The sequence below is a fragment of the Rhinolophus ferrumequinum genome, chromosome X (assembly GCF_004115265.2).
Source record: "Rhinolophus ferrumequinum isolate MPI-CBG mRhiFer1 chromosome X, mRhiFer1_v1.p, whole genome shotgun sequence".
NCBI classification, from domain to species: domain Eukaryota; kingdom Metazoa; phylum Chordata; class Mammalia; order Chiroptera; family Rhinolophidae; genus Rhinolophus; species Rhinolophus ferrumequinum.
Genome location: NC_046284.1, coordinates 104584195 through 104605138, shown reverse-complemented (window position 1 = coordinate 104605138; position 20944 = coordinate 104584195). Strand labels below are relative to the sequence as shown.

General features: G+C 41.4%; 1 protein-coding gene across 1 annotated transcript; it reads left to right on the top strand.

The window, feature by feature from the left end:
* The first annotated feature begins 5155 nt into the window (after positions 1 to 5155).
* Positions 5156 to 6190, top strand: LOC117030168 (melanoma-associated antigen B10-like). The gene has a single exon (XM_033119978.1). The coding sequence runs from the start codon at positions 5156 to 5158 to the stop codon at positions 6188 to 6190; it is 1035 nt and encodes a 344-aa protein (XP_032975869.1).
* The last annotated feature ends 14754 nt before the right edge of the window (positions 6191 to 20944 follow it).

The window sequence follows — 20944 nt, the reverse complement described above, 5'->3', positions numbered from 1 at the left end:
CCCTTGAGTAAACCAAGCTGAGTGTTGTCAATGTGGGGTTCCCTCAGTCACTGTCAGTTCACATTCTGTCTTTCAGGGGGCAAGCATCTTGCAGGGGTAAGTGTGATTCTAGTGTTCAAAGGTATGTGTTTTTTGTATAAACACCAACAACTCCAATTGATCTTCAACTGAAGAAACAGTCATTTCTTCCAACAGTGGAGGAAAAACTGGCTGTGGTAGATGGACAAAGGACAGATTTCCAAACTGGAGCCTTTCTAAAGGGCTTCAAGGATAATCTTAATACCCTATTTTACCTAATGTACTGACATTAAAAGCTAACTTCTAGGTATGATGCAACTCTACTATAATGTTAAAATGCCATGATTTAAAAAGTGCCCCAATATTGTCAGCATTTATTTAATTTCCAGTTTAGTTCCTTCCTCACATTTTGCAGAGTATGTTTCTGTGATAGTCTCCTGGTGCCAGCGCTTCAGAATGGATCTATCACTGGCTGAGAAAATCTCATAATGAAAAGATTAGTGTGTCACAAAATCTGAACAAAAAAGCTACCAAATTTTACCAAGAGCTAAAAAAAAAAAACCTACAAAGTTGATCAGTCTCAGTATGATTCAGGATAAGATTTTCAATTACCGTGTTTCCCCCAAAATAAAGACTGGGTCTTATATTAATTTTTGCTCCAAAAGACACATTAGGGCTTATGTTCAGGGGATGTCACCCTGAAAAATCATGCTAGGGCTTATTTTCCAGGTAGGCTTATTTTTGGGGAAACACTGTAGCTAATGGTGCAAGTGAAGCCGAGAGTCTGTTTTTTGTCATACTAGGTGCTTGAGGGATCCTCTATAGCTTCCTTTTCATAGGTTTCTAAATCGGCAGCTATAGTCTACTTCTTAAACCCTTGGCCTTAACCTCATCACCACCCTGGTTTAGTTTCTATTTTTAAAAGCACCATTCTAATGGAAATGTTCCTGCCCTGAATTAAGCTGGGGCTGCGAATTTTACCACTAGCTAGAGCTGTTATGTCATAGATTGTAGGTTAACTTGGTAGATAACGATTTTCTTCACTACAACTTTGAAACTTGCTTCAGTACTTCTGGCCATGTAGGATTTCTACCAGGGCTGTACATGAGGGTAAAACATCCCATGGAGAACTCCTTCAATAACCACATTTGGAAAATCACTGGCTGCAGGCAAGACATATGGAATCCTAAGGAACAGCAGCACTGTCTGATGGGACAGTTTGCTTGACTCTTCAGATTTTGTCTCATCAGAAGATCCACAACTCTTTCTTATGGCTGAGTAATATGCCATTATATATATGTACCACATCTTCTTTACCTCGTCGTCTATTGATTGGCACTTGGATTGCTTCCATATCTTGGCTATTGTAAATAGTGTACAGCATAGAGAATATAATCAACAATGTTGCAACAACTATGTATAGTGGCAGATGCGTATTAGACTAACTGGGGGGAATCACTGAATAAATTATCTAAATGTGTAACCACTATGCTGTACACCTAACACTAATATAAAATAATATTGAATGTCAACTGTAACTGAAAAAAATGAATAATTAAAAAAAAACATAACATACACATACAGACACACACACACACACACACACACACACACACACACCAGGGGTGCCAAAAAAAATGTATACAAGTGGACACTTTGGTCAACGTTGCTCAAGCAGTAGTTTGCCGTCATCAGAACTGTCTGCACGCTGATGGGAACCACTTTGAGCACCTCTTGTAATTGCAGAAGTCAAACGTGACTTGTATTCATTTTTTGCTATCAGTATTATGTTGAGTATTACAATTTTAATACAGTTTTCCTTTCTTATAATGTGTGTACATGTTTTTGGCATCCTCTGTAGATATATATATATATATATATATATGAATTAATACATATGTATATATATGTATAAATATTACATATATACATATATATGTATATATGTATATATATATATGTATATATATTATGTATATATATGAATTAATTCTACCAAGGAATAAATAGATAACCTGAGTAAAACAAACAAACAAAAAGATCAAGAAACAGTTTTGGAAGTTCTTCATTTTCTAAAATGACAGCCATGTATTGCCAACTCCAGGTCACTCTCCTCCTAGCCAAAAGACAGAACGGAGATCTGCATGGCTGCGGCAGCCTACCAGCGAAAGATAAGGAGAAGAGGGGGTGGGCTCACAGCCTCCCCCCTCCCCATCAGCCCCCAACTGGGCTGCAGGGGGCAGGGAGGGGGGTCTTTACTGCTTCCGCAGGTCCCAGAGGCAGGACCCAGAGGCTGTGCCTTTAGGTCGGCCGCAGACCCCGCCACTCTGTGGTGCTCTGGGCAGGCCGGGACAGAGCCGACAGGGAGCGGAGAGCAGGAATCCTGCCATTATTTTCTAATTAAAGAATTCCTAAATACTTTGAAAATATACAATACTCCTTAAAAAAATAAAAAAAATTATGTAGATTCTGTGCTAGTTGTTCCAAAGTTACTGCAGGATGTGTTGTAAATATAATAAAACCTCAAACTTTGAGGACAATGGACCGGCCTGTCAGATTCCGCCAGGAAATGGAAGAGTCCCAGGCCCCCACAGGAGAGGAGGTAAGGTGAAGAATCTGAGTGAAGTCAGACGGAATCTGGGGTTTAGGTAAGGTCCTTGATGGAGTTTGAGGGGTCCCCCATACCAGAAGAGAGTGGACCCCACAGAGTTTCGCCCCTGCTTTCAGTCCTGGCAGCCTCTGTGAACAGACTGCCTAAAGTAGTGCCCTCTGAGTTTCCTCTCTGCGGAGTCAGGCTTTTGAGGGCTTTGAGTCTGGGTGTAGGCCTCAGAGCCACAGAGAATGCGGTTCCAGGCACTAACTTAAGGTGCCCCACAAAGCAGATGGGCAGCACAGTAACCTGCTCCTAAGTTTTCGGAGGTCCCAGGATAGCTGTAAGGCTCAGGTGCCCGTTACTCTCACCGTCTGGAAACTGGAGAGTGACATGGGGAGGGCCCTGCTTTGAGGAAAAATAGCCAGGGCAAGCCCAGAGTTTAAAAACAAAACAAAACAAAACAAAAAAAGATCCTGTGTGAGTTCCACGGCAATTCCCCTCCCCCAGACCAAAGTCAACCCCACAGAACCCAACTCCTGTGAAAGCCCTAACAGAACACAAGCAGGTATCGTCTGCTGTAGCCATTTCGAGAACTTTCTAAATTCCCCCAGGGGACTGATGGCGAAGAGGGCATCGGACCAAGCTGTCAGCTTCAGACTAGAAGAAAGACGGCTCCCTAGAACTAACGGGTGTAAAGGTGATGACCCTGAGCGAGGTCTATGGCAACTACTCACCCCTGAACATCCGGGGCCCCACAGAGCCCTGCCCCTGCTGTGCACCCTCAGAGGCCCCGCGTAGCGCCTTAAGGATGTGACGCACCCCATCACCCCGACTTCCGTCGCTATGTCGAGTGTCCGAAGGGAGTCATGGCCTTAGTGTGACGTGGGCGGCATAAGGTCAGGTGGAGAAGAGAGCTCCAGCCCCGACTGGATTAAGGTGAAGACCCCGAGTTAGTTGTGAGGGGACTGGCCAGTCCAGATGACAGAGGTTCCTGGACTTCTACGCCCGCTCTCAGCCGAGAGAACCCAGACAGTAATCGTCTGACATCGCGACATTCAAGGACTTTCCAAGTTTCCCCCAGGGGACTGGTGGTTGGGGGGGGCGGTGAGGGTGGGGCAGTGAGGGCATCAGACCCGCGTGTCAGCTTCAGACCACAAGAGACACGGTCCTGGGCCCTAAGGAGAAGGACAGGCATGAACCCTGAGTGAGGCCTGAGCGAACCACCCAGCCCCGAACATACGGGGCATTAGAGCCCCGCCCATATCTTGGGTTCCAGGAGCCGAACGTTAGGGTGGATTGATGTCAAGCACCCCGACTTCTGTTTCTGGTTCTCAGGGGAACTGGATACCGTCGAATTGGAGGACGAAGGTGTCGGGTCAGGAGACGGAGGAGCTCCCGGGCCTTGCTGCGCGTGACAGTGAGGACACTGAGTAAGGTTTCAGGGAAACACCCACTCCCAACCAAGGGGACGTCACAAAGTGCCACCACTGCTGTCGGTCCTGGGAGGCCTTGGGGAAGGGTGTGAGGCTGAGGCACCCGCTCACGTTGCCCATGGGCAGTCTCGGGAAGATGGGCTCTGGTGGAAGGGCAGCCTCATTAGAGTTAGAGCACAGTTTTTTAAAACATCAAATTATCTGAATTATGATTAATGACAATAAAACATGTTCTGTGAATTGGAAAAAAAAAAAAAGGCAAACTCAAACTCAGTGTCATTACAGTGAGCGAACCCAAGCTTTTCCAGAAGTCAGTGTGAGGACCGAGGACCCTGAGTGAGGACCGAGGGGACCACCTACCTCAGATCAGTGGGGGTCACATATAGCCCTGGTCCTGAGGGTACTTCCACGCCTGTGAGAAATGGCTCCAGGGCAGATATGTTAGAGGCCTCCCTAACTTCCTCCTCAGGACTTTCAGGGATTGGAGGGCTTTTCTCTGGGGTGTAAGTCTTAGGTCCGCAGAGGGAGGAGTCCCGGGCCCTTCCAGAAATAAAAGTGAGGGCACTGAGTGAGGACTGAGACCCCCTGAGTAATACCCCAGGATAGAAAGGGTCCCACAGAGCTCTGCCTGTACTTTCTTCCCTGTGCATCCCGGGGCAGGAGTGGGAAGGTGAAGTTCCCGTCTGTTCCTCCTCTGAGGTCTCAGAGTGATGAGGGCTTTGAAATGAGGGGTCCGGTCAGCTTCAGAACAGTAGAGCACAGGGACCTCAGGTCCTACCAAAAGTGAAGGGATGACCCTTAATGTGAACGGAAACACTCCGTAACTTAGAGCCGTTGCTCTAAGCCCCAGTGAGCCCTAAGCAGATCTGGTAGGTAGGCACTTAGGCACACACTAGTTATTTCCACAGGGTCCTCAGGGCAGAGGCAAATCAGACAGTAGCAGCCTGTGGGTTCCTAGAGCAGCACCCTCGAGGAAACCTGCAGAGGTGGTCGTCAATAAAGCCAAGGCCGTGTCTCCCTGTTGAAGTGGCCCAATGATCTCATCCTCTTTGCTGCAGGTCACTGAGTCACCTGCCCACGCTGGTGTCTGCTGCCCGTGTCGAAAGCCATCATGCCTCGAGGTAAGAAGAGTAAGCACCAGGCCCGTGACAAACGCTACCAGGAACGAGAAGAGCCCCGGAATCCAGCAGGTGCTCAAGCCACTGCAGCAGTGGGAGGAGAGTTCTGCTCTGCCTTCTCTCCTCGTTTCCAGAGCTCATCTGCTGCTGGGTCAAACGGCAATCCCCAGGGTCCTCAGAGAGCCCCATCCACTGTCACTACTGCAACAAGATCGAATGAAGGTGCCAACTACCAAGTGGAGGAAAGGCCAAGATTCCCCCAGGCCCAGCCAGCCTCCGGGCGTGCCACTGAGCCCCTCCACAGAAGCCCTCTAGAGGAGAAGGTGATGCTCTTGGTATATTACCTACTACACAAGTATCAAATGAAAGAGGCCATTACCAAGGCGGAAATGCTGAGAAATGTCATCCAAGGGTACAGAAGTTGCTTCCTTGAGATCCTCAAGAGAGCCTCTGACCACCTGGAGATGGTCTTTGGCCTTGATGTGAAGGAAATGGATCCTTACCGGCACATCTACATTCTTGTCAACAAACTGGAGCTGAGCTACGATGCAATGCCAAGTGATGATGACAGAGGGGTCCCCAAGACTGGCCTGTTGATGACTGTTCTGGGTGTGATCTACACCAAGGGCAATTGTGCCACTGAGGAGCAAGTCTGGCAAATGCTGAATGTGATAGGGCTATATCAGCGGAGGTATCACTTCATTTTTGGCGATCTCAAGAAGCTTATCACCAAGGATTTGGTGAAAGAGAAGTACCTGGAGTACCGCCAAGTTCCCAACAGTGATCCTCCCCACTATGAATTCCTGTGGGGCCCAAGATCCCACGCTGAGACCACCAAGATGAAAGTGCTGGAATTTCTGGCCAAGATCCACAATACCGTTCCGAGTGCTTTCACGCCCTGGTATGAAGAGGCTGTAAGAGATGAGGAAGAGAGAGCACGGGCCAGAGCAGCAGCCAGAGCTCGTACTGCTGCCATGGCCAGTGCGCGCTCCAGGGCCATGCTCAGCAGGTCCTCCCACACTAAGTGAAGTCTAAGACGAGTTCTTTATTGTTAGAAAGAGAAGTTCACATTCTAAGGAGTGGAGGTTTGGGGGGGCGGGGTTGGAGACAGCACAGTATGTAACATTTGTTTCGGTTCTATGTGACAACTTGGATAATTTTAATGTTTTAATAGAAGGTTTAGCCTCAGTCAAAATTTATAAATGATAGGCTCAAGCATTTGTTGCTATGATTGAGTTTTAAGAGTAAGAGTTTTATTATTTTGTAAAACAAATTGTAAATGTTCCATCTTATTTAGTGCTTTGGAACAAGATAACATGGCAGTAGATGAGGTTTCCTTGGAAATGTGAAACAACTCAGCAGTGTAATAGTTTGGGTCAAGAAATGGAGAAATAAATAAAAGATGAATTCTTGCTTTCATTTTTGACTTTTAGTCTGTTGTTCTGTAACGATATATATGGATATATTTAGCTCATTCAAGAATGTAACAGAAATTATATCGTAATAAATTAGATCTCTTTCTCAGTGCCCATTTTTTTCTCCAACAATTTGAGCATCTACACTATGCAAATCCCATGTTAATACCGGGAAAGCTAAGATGTGTAAGAACCATCCCTGCCCATCAAAATGTAAAGTCTTAGAGTAGCTACGATGTAAGGAATATTGTAAGAAACCCCCTCCAACCAAAAGGACATGTCAAAAGATGGTGCCAGGACTTGGGGGTTTAAGTGTGAACAGTCAAGTGTAAATGACGTGGCAAGGGGGTTTGAAACCTTGGCAACTGCGAGCCCTTCAGTGTGAAGTAATTTTAATTAAACTGGGTCAGACAGAGCGTGTTTGAGTGGTGTGTCTCAGACTGAAAGACCGAAGCCTGGAATGGAAAACAACTTCTAGCACTGACTTTAAGATCACGGATAAAGCAGAGAGAAATCCTCACCTGGGACAGAGATGGAAGAGGTCCTATGCTCTTTTCCAGTGCCCGAGGACAGAGGCCACAAAATAGGTGATTTATGCGCATCTTAACAAGGGAGTGTCTGAGAAATAGGGTGAGACTCATGTGAGATGAGGTGCTCAGAAGCGCCTGTGCTGGCATCCTTTCCCTGCGCTGGGTGAGGCAAAGCCCAATCATTAAGTGGCCATTTTAATTAGGTATTAATTCCGTTAGGTTTCACATTCCATTTTAATCTGGAATGTAATTTGGTAAACTCTAAGTTAGAACTAGATTTGGGATAGAAGTGAAATAATTACAAATACAAATGTTTTGGATGTTAGGGCAGACGTAAGGGAGGAATGGAAATAACTGACACAAATTCCAGGAGTTCTCAGTTACAGCAAATGGGAAGATTCCCCCTCACCAACAATCAATAACGTATCCTCGAAAAAGTTACACAGCAAGGAACTTCATTTAACTCCTCAAGCAATGTATTAGCTGATTTCTCGTACCGTATCCTCGAGAGCTACAAATTCTCTGACATTTCCTGGATTGGAAAAAAAAAAAAAATCCTAGAGCGGAGATTGGTACATTTTAGGGTGAAAATAATAACAGTAATAATTGAAAATTATCAAAACCCAATACATGCCAGATTCTGCCAGTGTCTTGCATAAGCTAGATACATTCCAACATTCCCACTTACACAATATATGTGAGCCAAGAGCAAGGGGACTACATATCAAACACATTTCACAGATGAAAATTTGAGGTTCATCGAACTTTGCAATATTCCCGAGTTCACCTGACTAGTAAGTGACAGACCTGGGACTAAGCCCTGTTCTTAACTCCTTTAGCATCCACACTGTTCCATTCCTCATTGCCTGAGGCCTACCGTCTCTTAATTCATTTCTCTTCTCACTACTCCACAGTATCTACCAACAAATAAAAAGAAGGAACCTGAAACCCAGTTGTATTAATGAGGTGAAAATGAGAATCAGACACCACATGGGCTGCATGTGCCTAAGGTCCACCTGCCCCCATCCGCAAGGTTATTTTAGAGCTGACGGCCTGATGCTGGGATCATCGGACTTTCCAAATTACACCAAGTTTTACCTAGGTCTTCCCCAGTCTAAGTCTAGTGCCCTGTCTAAATCTGGTTCCTAACCTGACACCCAACTCTCACCCGCTTCCTTTCATAAGTCTGCACTCTGCTCCCAGTGCAACAGACAGCCCAGAATCACCCACCTTTCCCCTGACTTAGAGCACTCCAGCTCCCTGCAGACATCCACTACCTGTCCTGTCCCTGACCGTGGAACCCCTCTAACCACAGCCCTGTTGACGTGGTGGTTTACTCTGGCAGTGAACTTGAGGTGTCTGCTCATCTGCTCGGGGTGCTTCCACCACATTCTCCTCGTTTTTTCCCAATCGGCTTGTGAGTAGAGTCTGGTTTGGCCCAGGATCTACTGGTTCTTGTAAGATAACCCTGAAGTTAGGAGAGCAGATGAAGTTAGAAAGAAGAGAATCCAACCTGCTGGCGTATTTGAGACAGGCCCCTGAATCCGTACTCTGATGAGTGAGCTTAACCGAGCGGCCAAGTACCAAAGCCTCTCTCCTGGAGAGATGAGGAAGGCCCGAGGAAAGCTGTGTAGCAAAACCAGCAGAGGATGGATTCTAACCGGCCTTGGAGTCCTTTCAGGATTCGTAGTAGTTTTCTATGGCTGCTGTAACAAATGACCACACATTTAGTGGTTTACAATAGCACATATTTATTATCTTGCTGAGTATTGTTATCTACATTTCTATAAGAATGAAGGCTGGGATGTCTCTGTGAGATTCTGTGCTGGGATTTTCACAGGCCCAAGTGGAGCTTTCAGCTGGCGGACTGCCGATCATAAACTCTGGGAAGAATGTCCTTCCAAGATCACTCAGGTTAGTGGCAGAATCCAATTCTTTGTGCAAATAAGATCGAGGCCGTTTCCGTGCTGACTGGCAGCTGCAGCTGACATAGTTTCTCCTGGACTCGCTCCAGTCCTTGCAAGCAGACCCATACATTTTGAGTCAGCAATTAAACCTTGACTCCTTCTCACACTTGGCACCTCTCTTCTGTCTCCAGCCACAGAAAGTTCTCTGCTTGTAAGGGCTCATGTCATTACATTGGGCCCACCCAGAAAGATAATGCAGTATATCTTTACTTTAAAGTTGCTTCCATAACCTTACTACATCTGCAAAGTACCCCTGGCCATGCAACCGAACATATTCACAGGTTTCAGGAATAAGGTATGGGTATCTCTGTGGAGCAATTACTCAGTCTACCACCACGGTAGAAAATGTCTTGCCGGCTTTGATAAGAGAAGGAAAATACTGGACCATCATTCTCCTGAGTCTTGTCTGCACCTGCCCCAGAGGAAATCCAGGTTTGTCAGTGTGCCTAAAGATACCTGAAGATGCAAGTGTTCAACCATGTTCTTTAGCAGACACTCACAAGTTATGATTTTGACCATGCAGCGAAAGGAAGAAGAAAATTCTCAGTGTATGTAGATTATAGAGGTTATTGACAAGGTCGTGCAGAAAGGTGCTATAGATTGAAGAAGGGTGAACCCTCCCTGATGAGACTTACAGTGTCCTTTCGAAAACTGGTGTGATCCTGTGTTTGAAACCACTGGTCACACGGTAGCAGGCCCTAGAAAATTCTGGAGTGTAGCAAGGCAATTTAGGCCTTCTCAGAATCTTCTCCAAGAACGAAGAGGGCTTTTGTATAAAGGGCATGCGTGCTGCACTTTGCTGATCACCTACTCCAGAACTGTTGATGGAGAGATTGCAAGTGCTCATCCACAGGTGTCTTGCTCTTCTTCTTGGGCACATGGGGCATATCGTCCAGTCCACTTGCATTAGAAAGGGTTTGTTACAACTGTTGCCACTGAAATATGAACAGAAGCAAAGTGTGTCATTACTAGACCAAGGCATTTGCCAGTCAGTATGCCACTTCCATGCTTTCTGTTCAATTCAGCAACAAACATGGAGTGCCTTTGTGGAGATGGGCCATCACGTGATGGGAGTAGCCTGGATCCCCAGGGCACTCTGACAGTGGAGACCTTGCCTACCCATGTCAGATTTAATGCGCATGAGAAATAAACTTTTGTAGTGTTAGGTCATTCAGATGTCAGGCTTCTTCCATTGCATCCACTAGCAATTACTTATGTAAATAACACACAGCTACTATTTCTGTTATGTGTCTTAATTAATTATACTAATTACAAAAGAAATAGTGCACATATTCTTGATGCTAAAAAATTCTAATAATACGGAATAATCACAATTCTGCCCCCTTACTATGTTTCTGTAAAATTCAGACCCTACTGGAAGTAACCATAATTTTAAAATGTTGTGTAGAATACATTAAAATACATTCTGGGCTTTTTCTTATGTAGATATGCTAGAACAATACCATGTGAAAGTTTTTTTTTTTTTTTTAAGGTACATGGATTATGGTGTACATATGGTTTTCCTCTTTCCCTTGTCATTTAATAAAATTAATGCAGGATCTTCCTGTTAGAGCACAATTTATCCATCTCACTCTTTTAACTACTCCCAAGTGTTCTAAAGTGTGTATGTACCATAATTAATCTAACCATTCTCCTCCTGATGGCACATAAGTTGTTTTCCATTTTTTTTGCTAGTACTAATAGAATTGATATCAACATAATGAAATATAAATTACTGGGCAAATCTGGATGTTTCTTACAGTAAAGATATAGAAATAAATATTGGGTTAAGGTGGAAACAGTGTGATCATGTTTTTTTTGATTATTGCTGATATGCTATTTCAATAATGCTGTACCAATTTATATTCTCACATATTAATATATGAGAATATCCTAAACTTCAGATATTTGATCAATTTTTTAGAATTCTTTATTTTTCAATTATACTTGATTTGCATTATATTAGTTTCAGGTGTACAACACAGTGCTTAGACACTTGCATAACTTACAAAGTGATAACTCTGATAAATCTAGTATCTACCTGACACCATACATAGTTATTACAATGTTACTGACTATATTCCCTATGCTGTACTTTACATCCCCATGACTATTTTGTACCTACCAATTTGTACTTCCTAAACACATCCCCTTTTCACGCACCTTCCCATCTGGCAACCCTCAGTTTATTTTCTGCATCTATGAGTCTGTTTCTGTTTTGTTTATTCATTTGTTTTGTTTTTTAGAGTCCACATATAAGTGAAATCATATGGCTTATTTGATCAATTGAGTCTTTTGTGTGAAAATATATCACTGTTCTTTTATTTTGTATTTATATGTTTTCTAATTATGTTATTAAAAATCAATTCCACATTCATTAATTCATCATCCACATAAAGCAGGATATTTGCAAGATATCTTGAGTACTGGGTTATCTCTGCGTTAGTGTTTTAAAATTCTATGTCAATGGATTTTTTCCCATTTGCTTTAAGAAGCAAGGATTTGGTCAGAATGACTAGGTCCCAGGGAATAGTCTAGACAGGAAAACCTCAGTTAATGAAAAGTATCAGAAGGCCTGGGCGGTGGGGTAAAGAAATTTCCAGAGTCCATGGGAGAGACCTCAGACTAAATCAAGTCCAGATAGTCCAGGGCAGGGTGGTAGTCAGGGTTCTGAATTCAGAGCTCAGCATATAGTAGGAAAGGAATCAGAAAAAAGTATGGATTGCTGGTCATCAAAATGGCGGCGTGAGGTGAGCCTCTGTAAAGCTCCCCTGGAATTTACAACCAATCGAACAACTATAACTCCACAAAGGACTCCCCGCATAGCAGACAGGCAGATGAAGAGGCCCACTACTGAATTCACCTACAGGTGGGCGAATTACGTTGGGGGGGGGGGAAGAGGGAAGGGAGAAGTGAGCAGATGGAGCCGCGCGGGCGCAGGACGCAGACCTGGCTCAGTGCTCCGAGCTCGCTGCATCCCGGAGCTACCGCAGCTGCGGGAGAGGGAAGAACTCGGACTGCTAGGGCTCTGTTTATGGCCCACAGGACTGAGGGGGCAGCATATAACACGGCTGAACCCAACGCTCATGGCAGAGACCTCGGAGCAAAGACTGAGGAAAGAAGGCTGAAAACGGTGGTTTAAGCCCTCACCGCCGAGCAGAGAACGGAAGCCTTAGGCACTGAGACTGGCCGCCCCTCCCTACCCTCCCAGAGCTCGCCCTGCCCCCACCTGCCCGGGGCTAGAAGCGGAACAGTAGGAGTGTCAGATCAAAAGAACAGAATATTTGCTGTTCTGAGAACTGTGGTCCACAGACACAGATTTGTAGCCCAACTAGTTCTGGCAAAAGGGAGGGAGCTGTGGAAGCAGGACTGGCTATGGTGGTGGTCCCTGCCATTGCTCTGGGCCACCTCTCACAACTCACCCCGCCCCGACCCCACCTATCTGGGCAGATCCCTGCTGGAGTAAACAGAACTGCTGAAACATACGGGCTCTGAATCTGGTGCAGGAAAAGCTTTGGAACTTCAAAAGCTCTCAACATAACCACACGGACACTGTGCCCTGTGACCCAGGCGAACTATTAACAAAGGAGATGCCCATCTCCAAGGGAATCCCCCCATTGTGTGAGAAGCTGGAATAGTGCAGAGAAAACATAGCACAACCATGTGAGAGAGAAAAGGCTGCAGTCGGACAGAAAATAAAACATTCTACCAACAAGTACTGGAAAACAAAAGAAAGACCTCTTCCTATCAACCTGTTACAGAAGCCACTCCTGTAGATGTCTAGGAAGAGAAATAATAAATCAGTAATTGCCATGAATAACCAAGGCAACAAGACAGCTCAGAAAGAAAGTGAAAAGTCTCCAGAAAAGGAACTTAAAGATATGGAAATATGTGACCTAAATGACAGAGAATTCAAGATTGCAGTTCTGAAAAAACTCAACGAGATGCAAGAAAACACAGAAAGGCAGTTTAATGAACTCAGAAACACAATCAAAGAACAACGTGAGCATTTTACGAAAGAGATTGAAATTTTAAAAAGAACCAAATAGAATTTCTGGAGATTAAGAACTCAATAGAAGAAATTAAGAATGAAATGACCAGCTTAGGTAGTAGAGTTGACCAGATGGTGGAAAGAATCAGTGACATCGAAGATAGAAACCTGGAAATGACACAGATGGAAGAAGAAAGAGACTTGAGACTTAAATGAAATGAAACAACTCTACAAGAACTTTCTGACTCCATCAGAAAGAGCAATATAAGAATAATGGGCATACCAGAAGGAGAAGAGAGAAGGGAACAGAGAATACATTCAAACAAATTGTTGATGAGAACTTCCCAAACTTGTGGAAAGAACTGGATACTCAAATCCAAGAAGGAAATAGAACACCTAATTATCCCAACCCCAACAGGCCTTCTCCAAGGCACATTGTATTGCAGCTGTCTAAAATCAACGACAAAGAAAGAATCCTCAAGGCAGCCAGGGAAAAGAAGACAGTAATCTACAAAGGAAAGCCCATTAGATTATCATCAGATTTCTCAGCAGAAACTCTACAAGCAAGGAGGGAGTGGAACCAAATATTCAAACTATTAAAAGAGGGAAATTATGAGCTAAGAATAATATATCCAGCAAAGATATCCTTTAGCTATGAGGGAGGAATAAAGACATTTCCAGACATACAGAAGCTGAGGACATTTTCTAATACACGACCTGCACTACAAGAAATACTAAAGGAGGCTATTCGACTACCATCAACAGGGACAATTTGTGGCAACTGAAACATAAAAAGGGGGAGAGTAAAGGCCTGAACCGGAATATGGGAATGGAGAAAGTAAGCGTGGTGAATAAAATGGAATACTCTAAATATCAAATTTTCTTTTACATAAACTTAAGGGTAACCACTCAAAAAAATCCAGAACTGAAATATATACTGTAATAAAAGAAGAAACAGAGGGAAACATCATAGAATACCACCACACAGAAATAATGGACAACAACAAAAAGGCAAAGAAACAATGGAGACACAGCCTTACCAGAAAACCAGAGATAGAATGACAGGAAATCATCACATATCAATAATCACCCTAAATGTAAATGGACTGAACTCACCAATAAAAAGGCACAGAGTAGCAGATTGGATCAGAAAACTAAACCCAACCATATGCTGTCTCCAAGAGACACATCTCAGCTACAAGGACAAGCATAGACTCAAAGTGAAAGGGTGGAAATTGACACTTCAAGCAAATGGTACCCAGAGAAAATCAGGTGTAGCCATAATGATATCAGATGAAACAGGCTTCAGGGTGAAAAAGATAACAAGAGACAAAGATGGACATTTCATAATGGTAAAGGGGACTATACAACAAGAAGACATAACAGTCGTCAATATGTATGCCCCCAATCTGGGAGCACCGAAATATACCAAGCAACTACTAACAGAACTAAAGGGAGAAATTGACCAAAACACAATTATGCTAGGGGACTTAAATACATCATTGACAGCTATGGATAGATCATCCAAACAGAAAATAAATAATGAAATAGCAGCCTTAAATGACACATTAGATGAAATGGACATAATTGACTTATATAGAGCGCTTCATCCTAAAATATCAGACTATACATTCTTTTCTAGTGTACATGGAACATTCTCAAGGATAGACCATATATTGGGACATAAAATCAGCCTCAGCAAATTTAAGAAGATTGAAATCATACCAAGCATATTCTCTGATCACAAGGCTTTGAAATTGCATATCAACTGCAAAGAGAAAGCAGGAAAAAACACAAATGCATGGAGATTAAACAACATACTTTTAAAGAATGACTGGGTCAAAGAAGAAATTAGAGAAGAGATCAAAAGATACATAGAAACAAATGACAATGAAAATACATCCTACCAAAATTTTTGGGATGCAGCCAAAGCAGTTTTAAGAGGGAAATTTATATCATTACAGGCCTATCTCAAGAAACAAGAAAAATCCCAAAGAAATAACCTCACGTTACACCTTAAAGAACTAGAAAAAGAAGAACAAGTGAAACCCAAGGTCAGCAGAAGAAAGGAAATAACAAAAATCAGAGCAGAACTAAATGAAATAGAGAACAAAAAGACAATAGAAAAAATTAATGTGACAAAGAGCTGGTTCTTTGAAAAGATTAACGAAATTGACAAACCCTTGGCTAGACTCACTAAGATAAAAAGAGAGAAGACACTATTCAACAAAATCAGAAATGAAAAACGGGAAGTTATCACGGACAACACAGAAATACAAAGGATCATCCAAGAATACTATGAATGACTATATGCCACCAAATTCAATAACCTAGAAGAAATGGACAAGTTCTTAGAAACATATAGCTTTCCAAGGCTGAACCATGAAGAACTGGAAAATCTAAACAGACCGATCACCAGAAACAAAATTGAATCAGTCATCCAAAACCTTGCCAAAAGCAAAAGTCCGGGACCAGATGGCTTCACTAGTGAATTCTACCAAACCTTCAAAGAGGATCTAATACCAATCCTGATCAAACTCTTCCAAAAAAATTGAAGAGGAGACAGTACTCCCTAACTTATTTTATGAGGCCAACATTACCCTGATACCAAAACCTGGTAAGGACAACACAAAAAAAGAAGACTACAGACCAATATCTCTGATGAATACAAATGCAAAAATCCTAAATAAAATTCTAGCAAATCAAATACAACAATGCTTTAAAAAGATTATTCATCACGACTAAGTGGGGTTCATCCCTGGGGCACAAAGATGGTTCAACATCTGCAAATCCAATCAATGCAATACATCACATAAACAAAATAAAGGACAAAAATCATATGATTATATCAATTGATGCAGAAAAAGCATTTGACAAGATACAACATCCATTTATGATTAAAATACTTAACAAAATAAGTATAGAAGGAAAATACCTTAACATAATAAAGGCCATATATGACAAGCCCTCAGCTAATCTCATAATTAACGGTGAAAAACTGAAGTCCTTTGCTCTACGTTCAGGAACACGACAGGGCTGTCCCCTATCACCTCTGCTTTTCAACATAGCGTTGGAAGTCCTTGCCAGAGCAATCAGGCAAGAGAAAGAAATAAAAGGCATCCAAATTGGGAATGAAGAACTTAAATTATCACTCTTTGCAGATGACATGATGCTATATATAGAAAACCCTAAAGACTCCACCAAAAAGCTATTAGAAACAATCAACGAATACAGTAAAGTTGCTGGCTACAAAATCAACGTACGAAAGTCCATTGCATTCCTATATACTAACAATGAAATCTCAGAAAAAGAAATACAAAAAAACAATTCCTTTTGCAATTGCAGCAAAAAGAATAAAATACCTAGGAATAAACTTAACCAAGGATGTGAAGGACCTATATGCTGAAAACTATAAGACATTTTTGAAAGAAATTGAAGAAGACACAAAGAAATGGAAAGACATTCCGTGCTCATGGATTGGAAGAATCAATATAGTTAAAATGGCAATATTACCCAAAGCAATATGCAAATTTAATGCAATCCCCATCAAAATCCCAATGGCATCTTTTAAAGAAATAGAACAAACAATCATCAGATTTGTTTGGAACCACAAAAGAGACCGAATAGCGAAAGCAATCTTAAGAAAAAAGAACAATACTGGAGGTATCTCACTCCCTGACTTTAGCTTGTACTACAGGGCAACAATAATCAAAACAGCATGGTATTGGCAGAAAAACAGACACATAGACCAATGGAATAGAATTGAGAACCCAGAAATAAAACCACATGAATATGGACAGATAATTTTTGACAAAGAAGCTAAAAACATACAATGGAGGAAAGACAGCCTCTTCAATAAATGGTGCTGGGAGAATTGGATAGCCACGTGCAAAAGAATGAAACTGGACTGCTATTTGTCACCATGTACCACAATTAATTCATAATGGATAAAAGACTTAAGCAAAAGATCTGACACAATAAACTGCATAGAAGAAAACATAGGTACTAAACTTATGGACCTTGGGTTTAAAGAGCATTTTATAAATTTGACTCCAAAGGCAATGGAAGTAAAAGCTAAAATAAACGAATGGCTATGTTTATTGCAGCACTACACACAATAGCCAAGACATGGAAACAACCGAAATGCCCATTGGTAGATGACTGGATTAAGAAAATGTGGTACATTTATATAATGGAGTACTACGCAGCCATAAAGAAGAAAGAAATCCTACCATTTGCAACAACATGGATGGACCTAGAGAACATTATGTTAAGTGAAATAAGTCAGACAGAGAAAGATAAGTACCATATGATCTCACTTATATGCGGAATCTAAAGAAAAGAATAAGTGAATGAACTAATCAGAAACAGTTTTGAAGACATAGAGGAAAAACTGAGGGTTGCTAGAGGGGAGGGAGGGTGGGGGTAAGGGGGAAGGTGAGGGGATTAGAAAACAATCAGTAACTACAAGATGGCCACGGGGTTTTGAAAATTAATCTGGGGAACATAATCAATGTTGTAAAGATTTTGTAGGGTATCTGATAGACATGTGTCCCATTTCGGAGACCATCTCAGGGAAGATGTAGATGCCTGATCACTGCACTGTACACCTGAAGCTGAACAATAATGAATGCCAACTATAATATTATATATATATGTATATATAGGTATGTATACATTTACAAGAGGCAGAGTACAGCATTGGGAGTGGAAATAGTGGAAATGGGATGTCTCGGTGCGATGTCAGAGAGATAGTGGATGGGGGGAAGGGGGTCCACAGTGTGAGGGATAGAAATGATAAACGTCTAAGTAAAAAAAAAACAACTCATAGACACAGACAATAGTTTAGTGGTTACCAGAGGGTAATGGGGGTTGAGGGGTGGGAGATAAGGGTAAGGGGGATCAAATGTATGATGAGGGAAGGAGAACTGACTCTGGGTGGTGAACACACAATGTAATTTATAGATGATGTGATACAGAATTGTACACCTGAAATCTATGTAATTTTACTCACAATTGTCACCCCAATAAATTAAAAAAAATAAAAATAAAAAAAATAAAAAATAGAGTAGAATAAACGAATGGGACTATATGAAACTTAAAAGCTTCTGCACAGTAAAAGAAACCATCAACAAAATAAAGAGGCAACCAACTGAATGGGAGAAGGTTTTTGCAAACAGTGCCTCCGATAAGGGGCTAATATCCAAAATATACAGGGAACTCATGAAACTCAACACCAAAAAAACAAACAACCCAATTGAAAAATGGGCAGAGGACCTGAAGAAACATTTCTCCAAAGAGGACATATAAATGACAAATAGACATGAAAAAATGCTCAACATCACTAATCATCAGAGAAATGCAAATAAAAACCACAATGAGATATCACCTCACCCCAGTTAGAATGGCTATCATCAACAAGACAAATAGTAACAAGTGTTGGAGAGGCTGTGGAGAAAAAGGAACCCTCATACACTGTTGGTGGGAATGCAGACTGGTGCAGCCGCTATGGAAGGCAGTGTGGAGGTTCCTCAAAAAATCACGAATAGAATTACCATATGACCCAGTAATCCCTCTCCTGGGTATCTACCCAAAAAATCTGAAAACATCTACACATAAAGACACGAGTGCTCCAATATTCATTGCAGCTTTGTTTACGGTGGCCAAGACAACCAAACCAAAATGTGGCCAAGACAAACAACCAAAATGTCTTTCGATAGATGAATGGATAAAGAAGTTGTAGTATATATACACAATGGAATATTATTCAGAGGTAAGAAAAGATGATATAGGACCATTTGTGACAACATGGATGGATCTTGAGACTATAATGCTAAGCGAAATACTAATCTGTTTTTTGTGTCTATAGTTGTGTCTTTTCCAGAATGTCATACGGAATCATACAGTATGTAGTATTTTCAGACTGGTTTCTTTTGCTTTGCAACATGCATTTATGATTCATCCGTGTTATTTCGTGAATGGATAATTTATTACTTTTTATTGTTGTATAGTATTCCATTGTATGTATGTACCACAGATTATTTATTCACTCACCTACTAAAGGCACCTTTGTTTTGGGTGATCATGAATAATGCTGCTATAAGCATCTATGTGAAGTTATTTGTATTGACATAAGTTTTTCATATCAGTTGAATAAATATCTGGAAGCACAGACTCTGGATCATATGATAAAACTATGTTTAGCTTCATAAGAAACTGCCAAACTGTTCCCAAAATGGCTGTACCATTTTGCATTTTTAACATCAATGTGTGAGAGATTCAGTTGCATCCTTGCTAGTAATTGGTATTTTAGTCTTTCTAATAGGTGTGTATTAGTAACTAATTGTTTTAAGTTGCATTTCCTTAATGCACAATTATGTTGTGCATCCTTTCATATGCCTATTTGCCATCTGTATGTCTTTTATTGTGAGATATTTGTTCAGATCTTTTGTCTATTTTAAAAATAGGGTCGCATGTTATTTTTCTAGGGCAACTGTAATAAACACAACTTGGGTGGCTTACAACTAAAGAAATTCATCCTTTCATGATTATGGAGTTCTGAAGTCTGAAGTCAAACTTTCAGAAGGGTTCTGGAGGCTCTGAGAGAGAATCCATTCCAGGCTTTTCTCTTACCTTCTAGTAGCTACTCAGCAATTCCTGGCGTCCCTTGGCTTGTAAATGCATCGCTCCAATCTCTGCTTCCACTTCTGTCTTCACATGGTCTTCCCCTCTGTATGTCTGTTGCTCAATTGTCCCTATGTCTTTCTCCTAAGACATCTGTCTTTGGATATAGGGCCCACCCTAAATCCAGGATGATTCTTAACTTGATTACATTGGCAAAGATGTTTTCCAAATAAGGTCACATTCACAGGTCCCAGGGGTTAGGAAATGGACATATCTTTAAGAGACATCATCATGCAAACCACTACTGGCTGCTTGTTTTATTATTGTTGAGTTTTAAGAGCACTGTGTATGTTCAGATACAAGCCCTTTATCAGCTATGTGATTTGCAAGTATTTTCTCTCAATTTGTGGCTTGTTTTTTCATTCTCTTAACAGTGTCTTTCATGGAGCGAAACTTTTTAATTTTAATAAAGTCCAACTTATTTTTTTTCTTTTATAGATTGTGCTTTCAGTATTGTATCTAAAACTCATACCCATACCCCAAGTCACCGATGTTTTCCTGTGTTTCCGTCTAGGAGCTACACAATTTTGTATTTTCTATTTAGATCTGTAACCTATTTTGAGTTAATTTTTGTGTAAGGTATGAGCTTTGTGTCTAAGTTTTTTTCCCCATGTAGACATCCAATTGCCCTAGCATTATTTGGTGAAAAAAATTATCTTTTAATTTATTTGCCTTTGTGCCGGTGTCAAATTTAGTTGACTATATTTGTGTGGGTCTATTTCTGGGCTCTCCATTCTGTTCCATTGATCTATTAGTCTATTCTTTCACCAACACTATGCTGTCTTGATTACTATAGCTTTATATTAAGACTTGAAATAGGGTAGTGTTAGTTTTCAAACTTTTTTTTTTCACTATTGTGCTGGCTAATCTAGAACCTTTGCCATTCCATATAAAAGTTAGAATCAGTTTGTTGATATTTACAAAAAAAGTTGCTGGAATTTTGATTGGGATTGCATTAAATCTATAGATCAAGTTAGAAATAATTGACATCTTAACAACAGTGCATCTACCAATTCATAAAGAGGAAACACTTCTTCACTTATTGAGGTCCTCTTTGATAAGTGTTTTTCAGTTTCCCACAAACTGATCTGGTATATATTTTGTTAGATTTGTACCTAAGTATTTCAATTTTGTGCAACTGTAAATATTTTTACTTTTTAAAATTTCTAATTTCAAATTTTTATTGCTGTTGTAT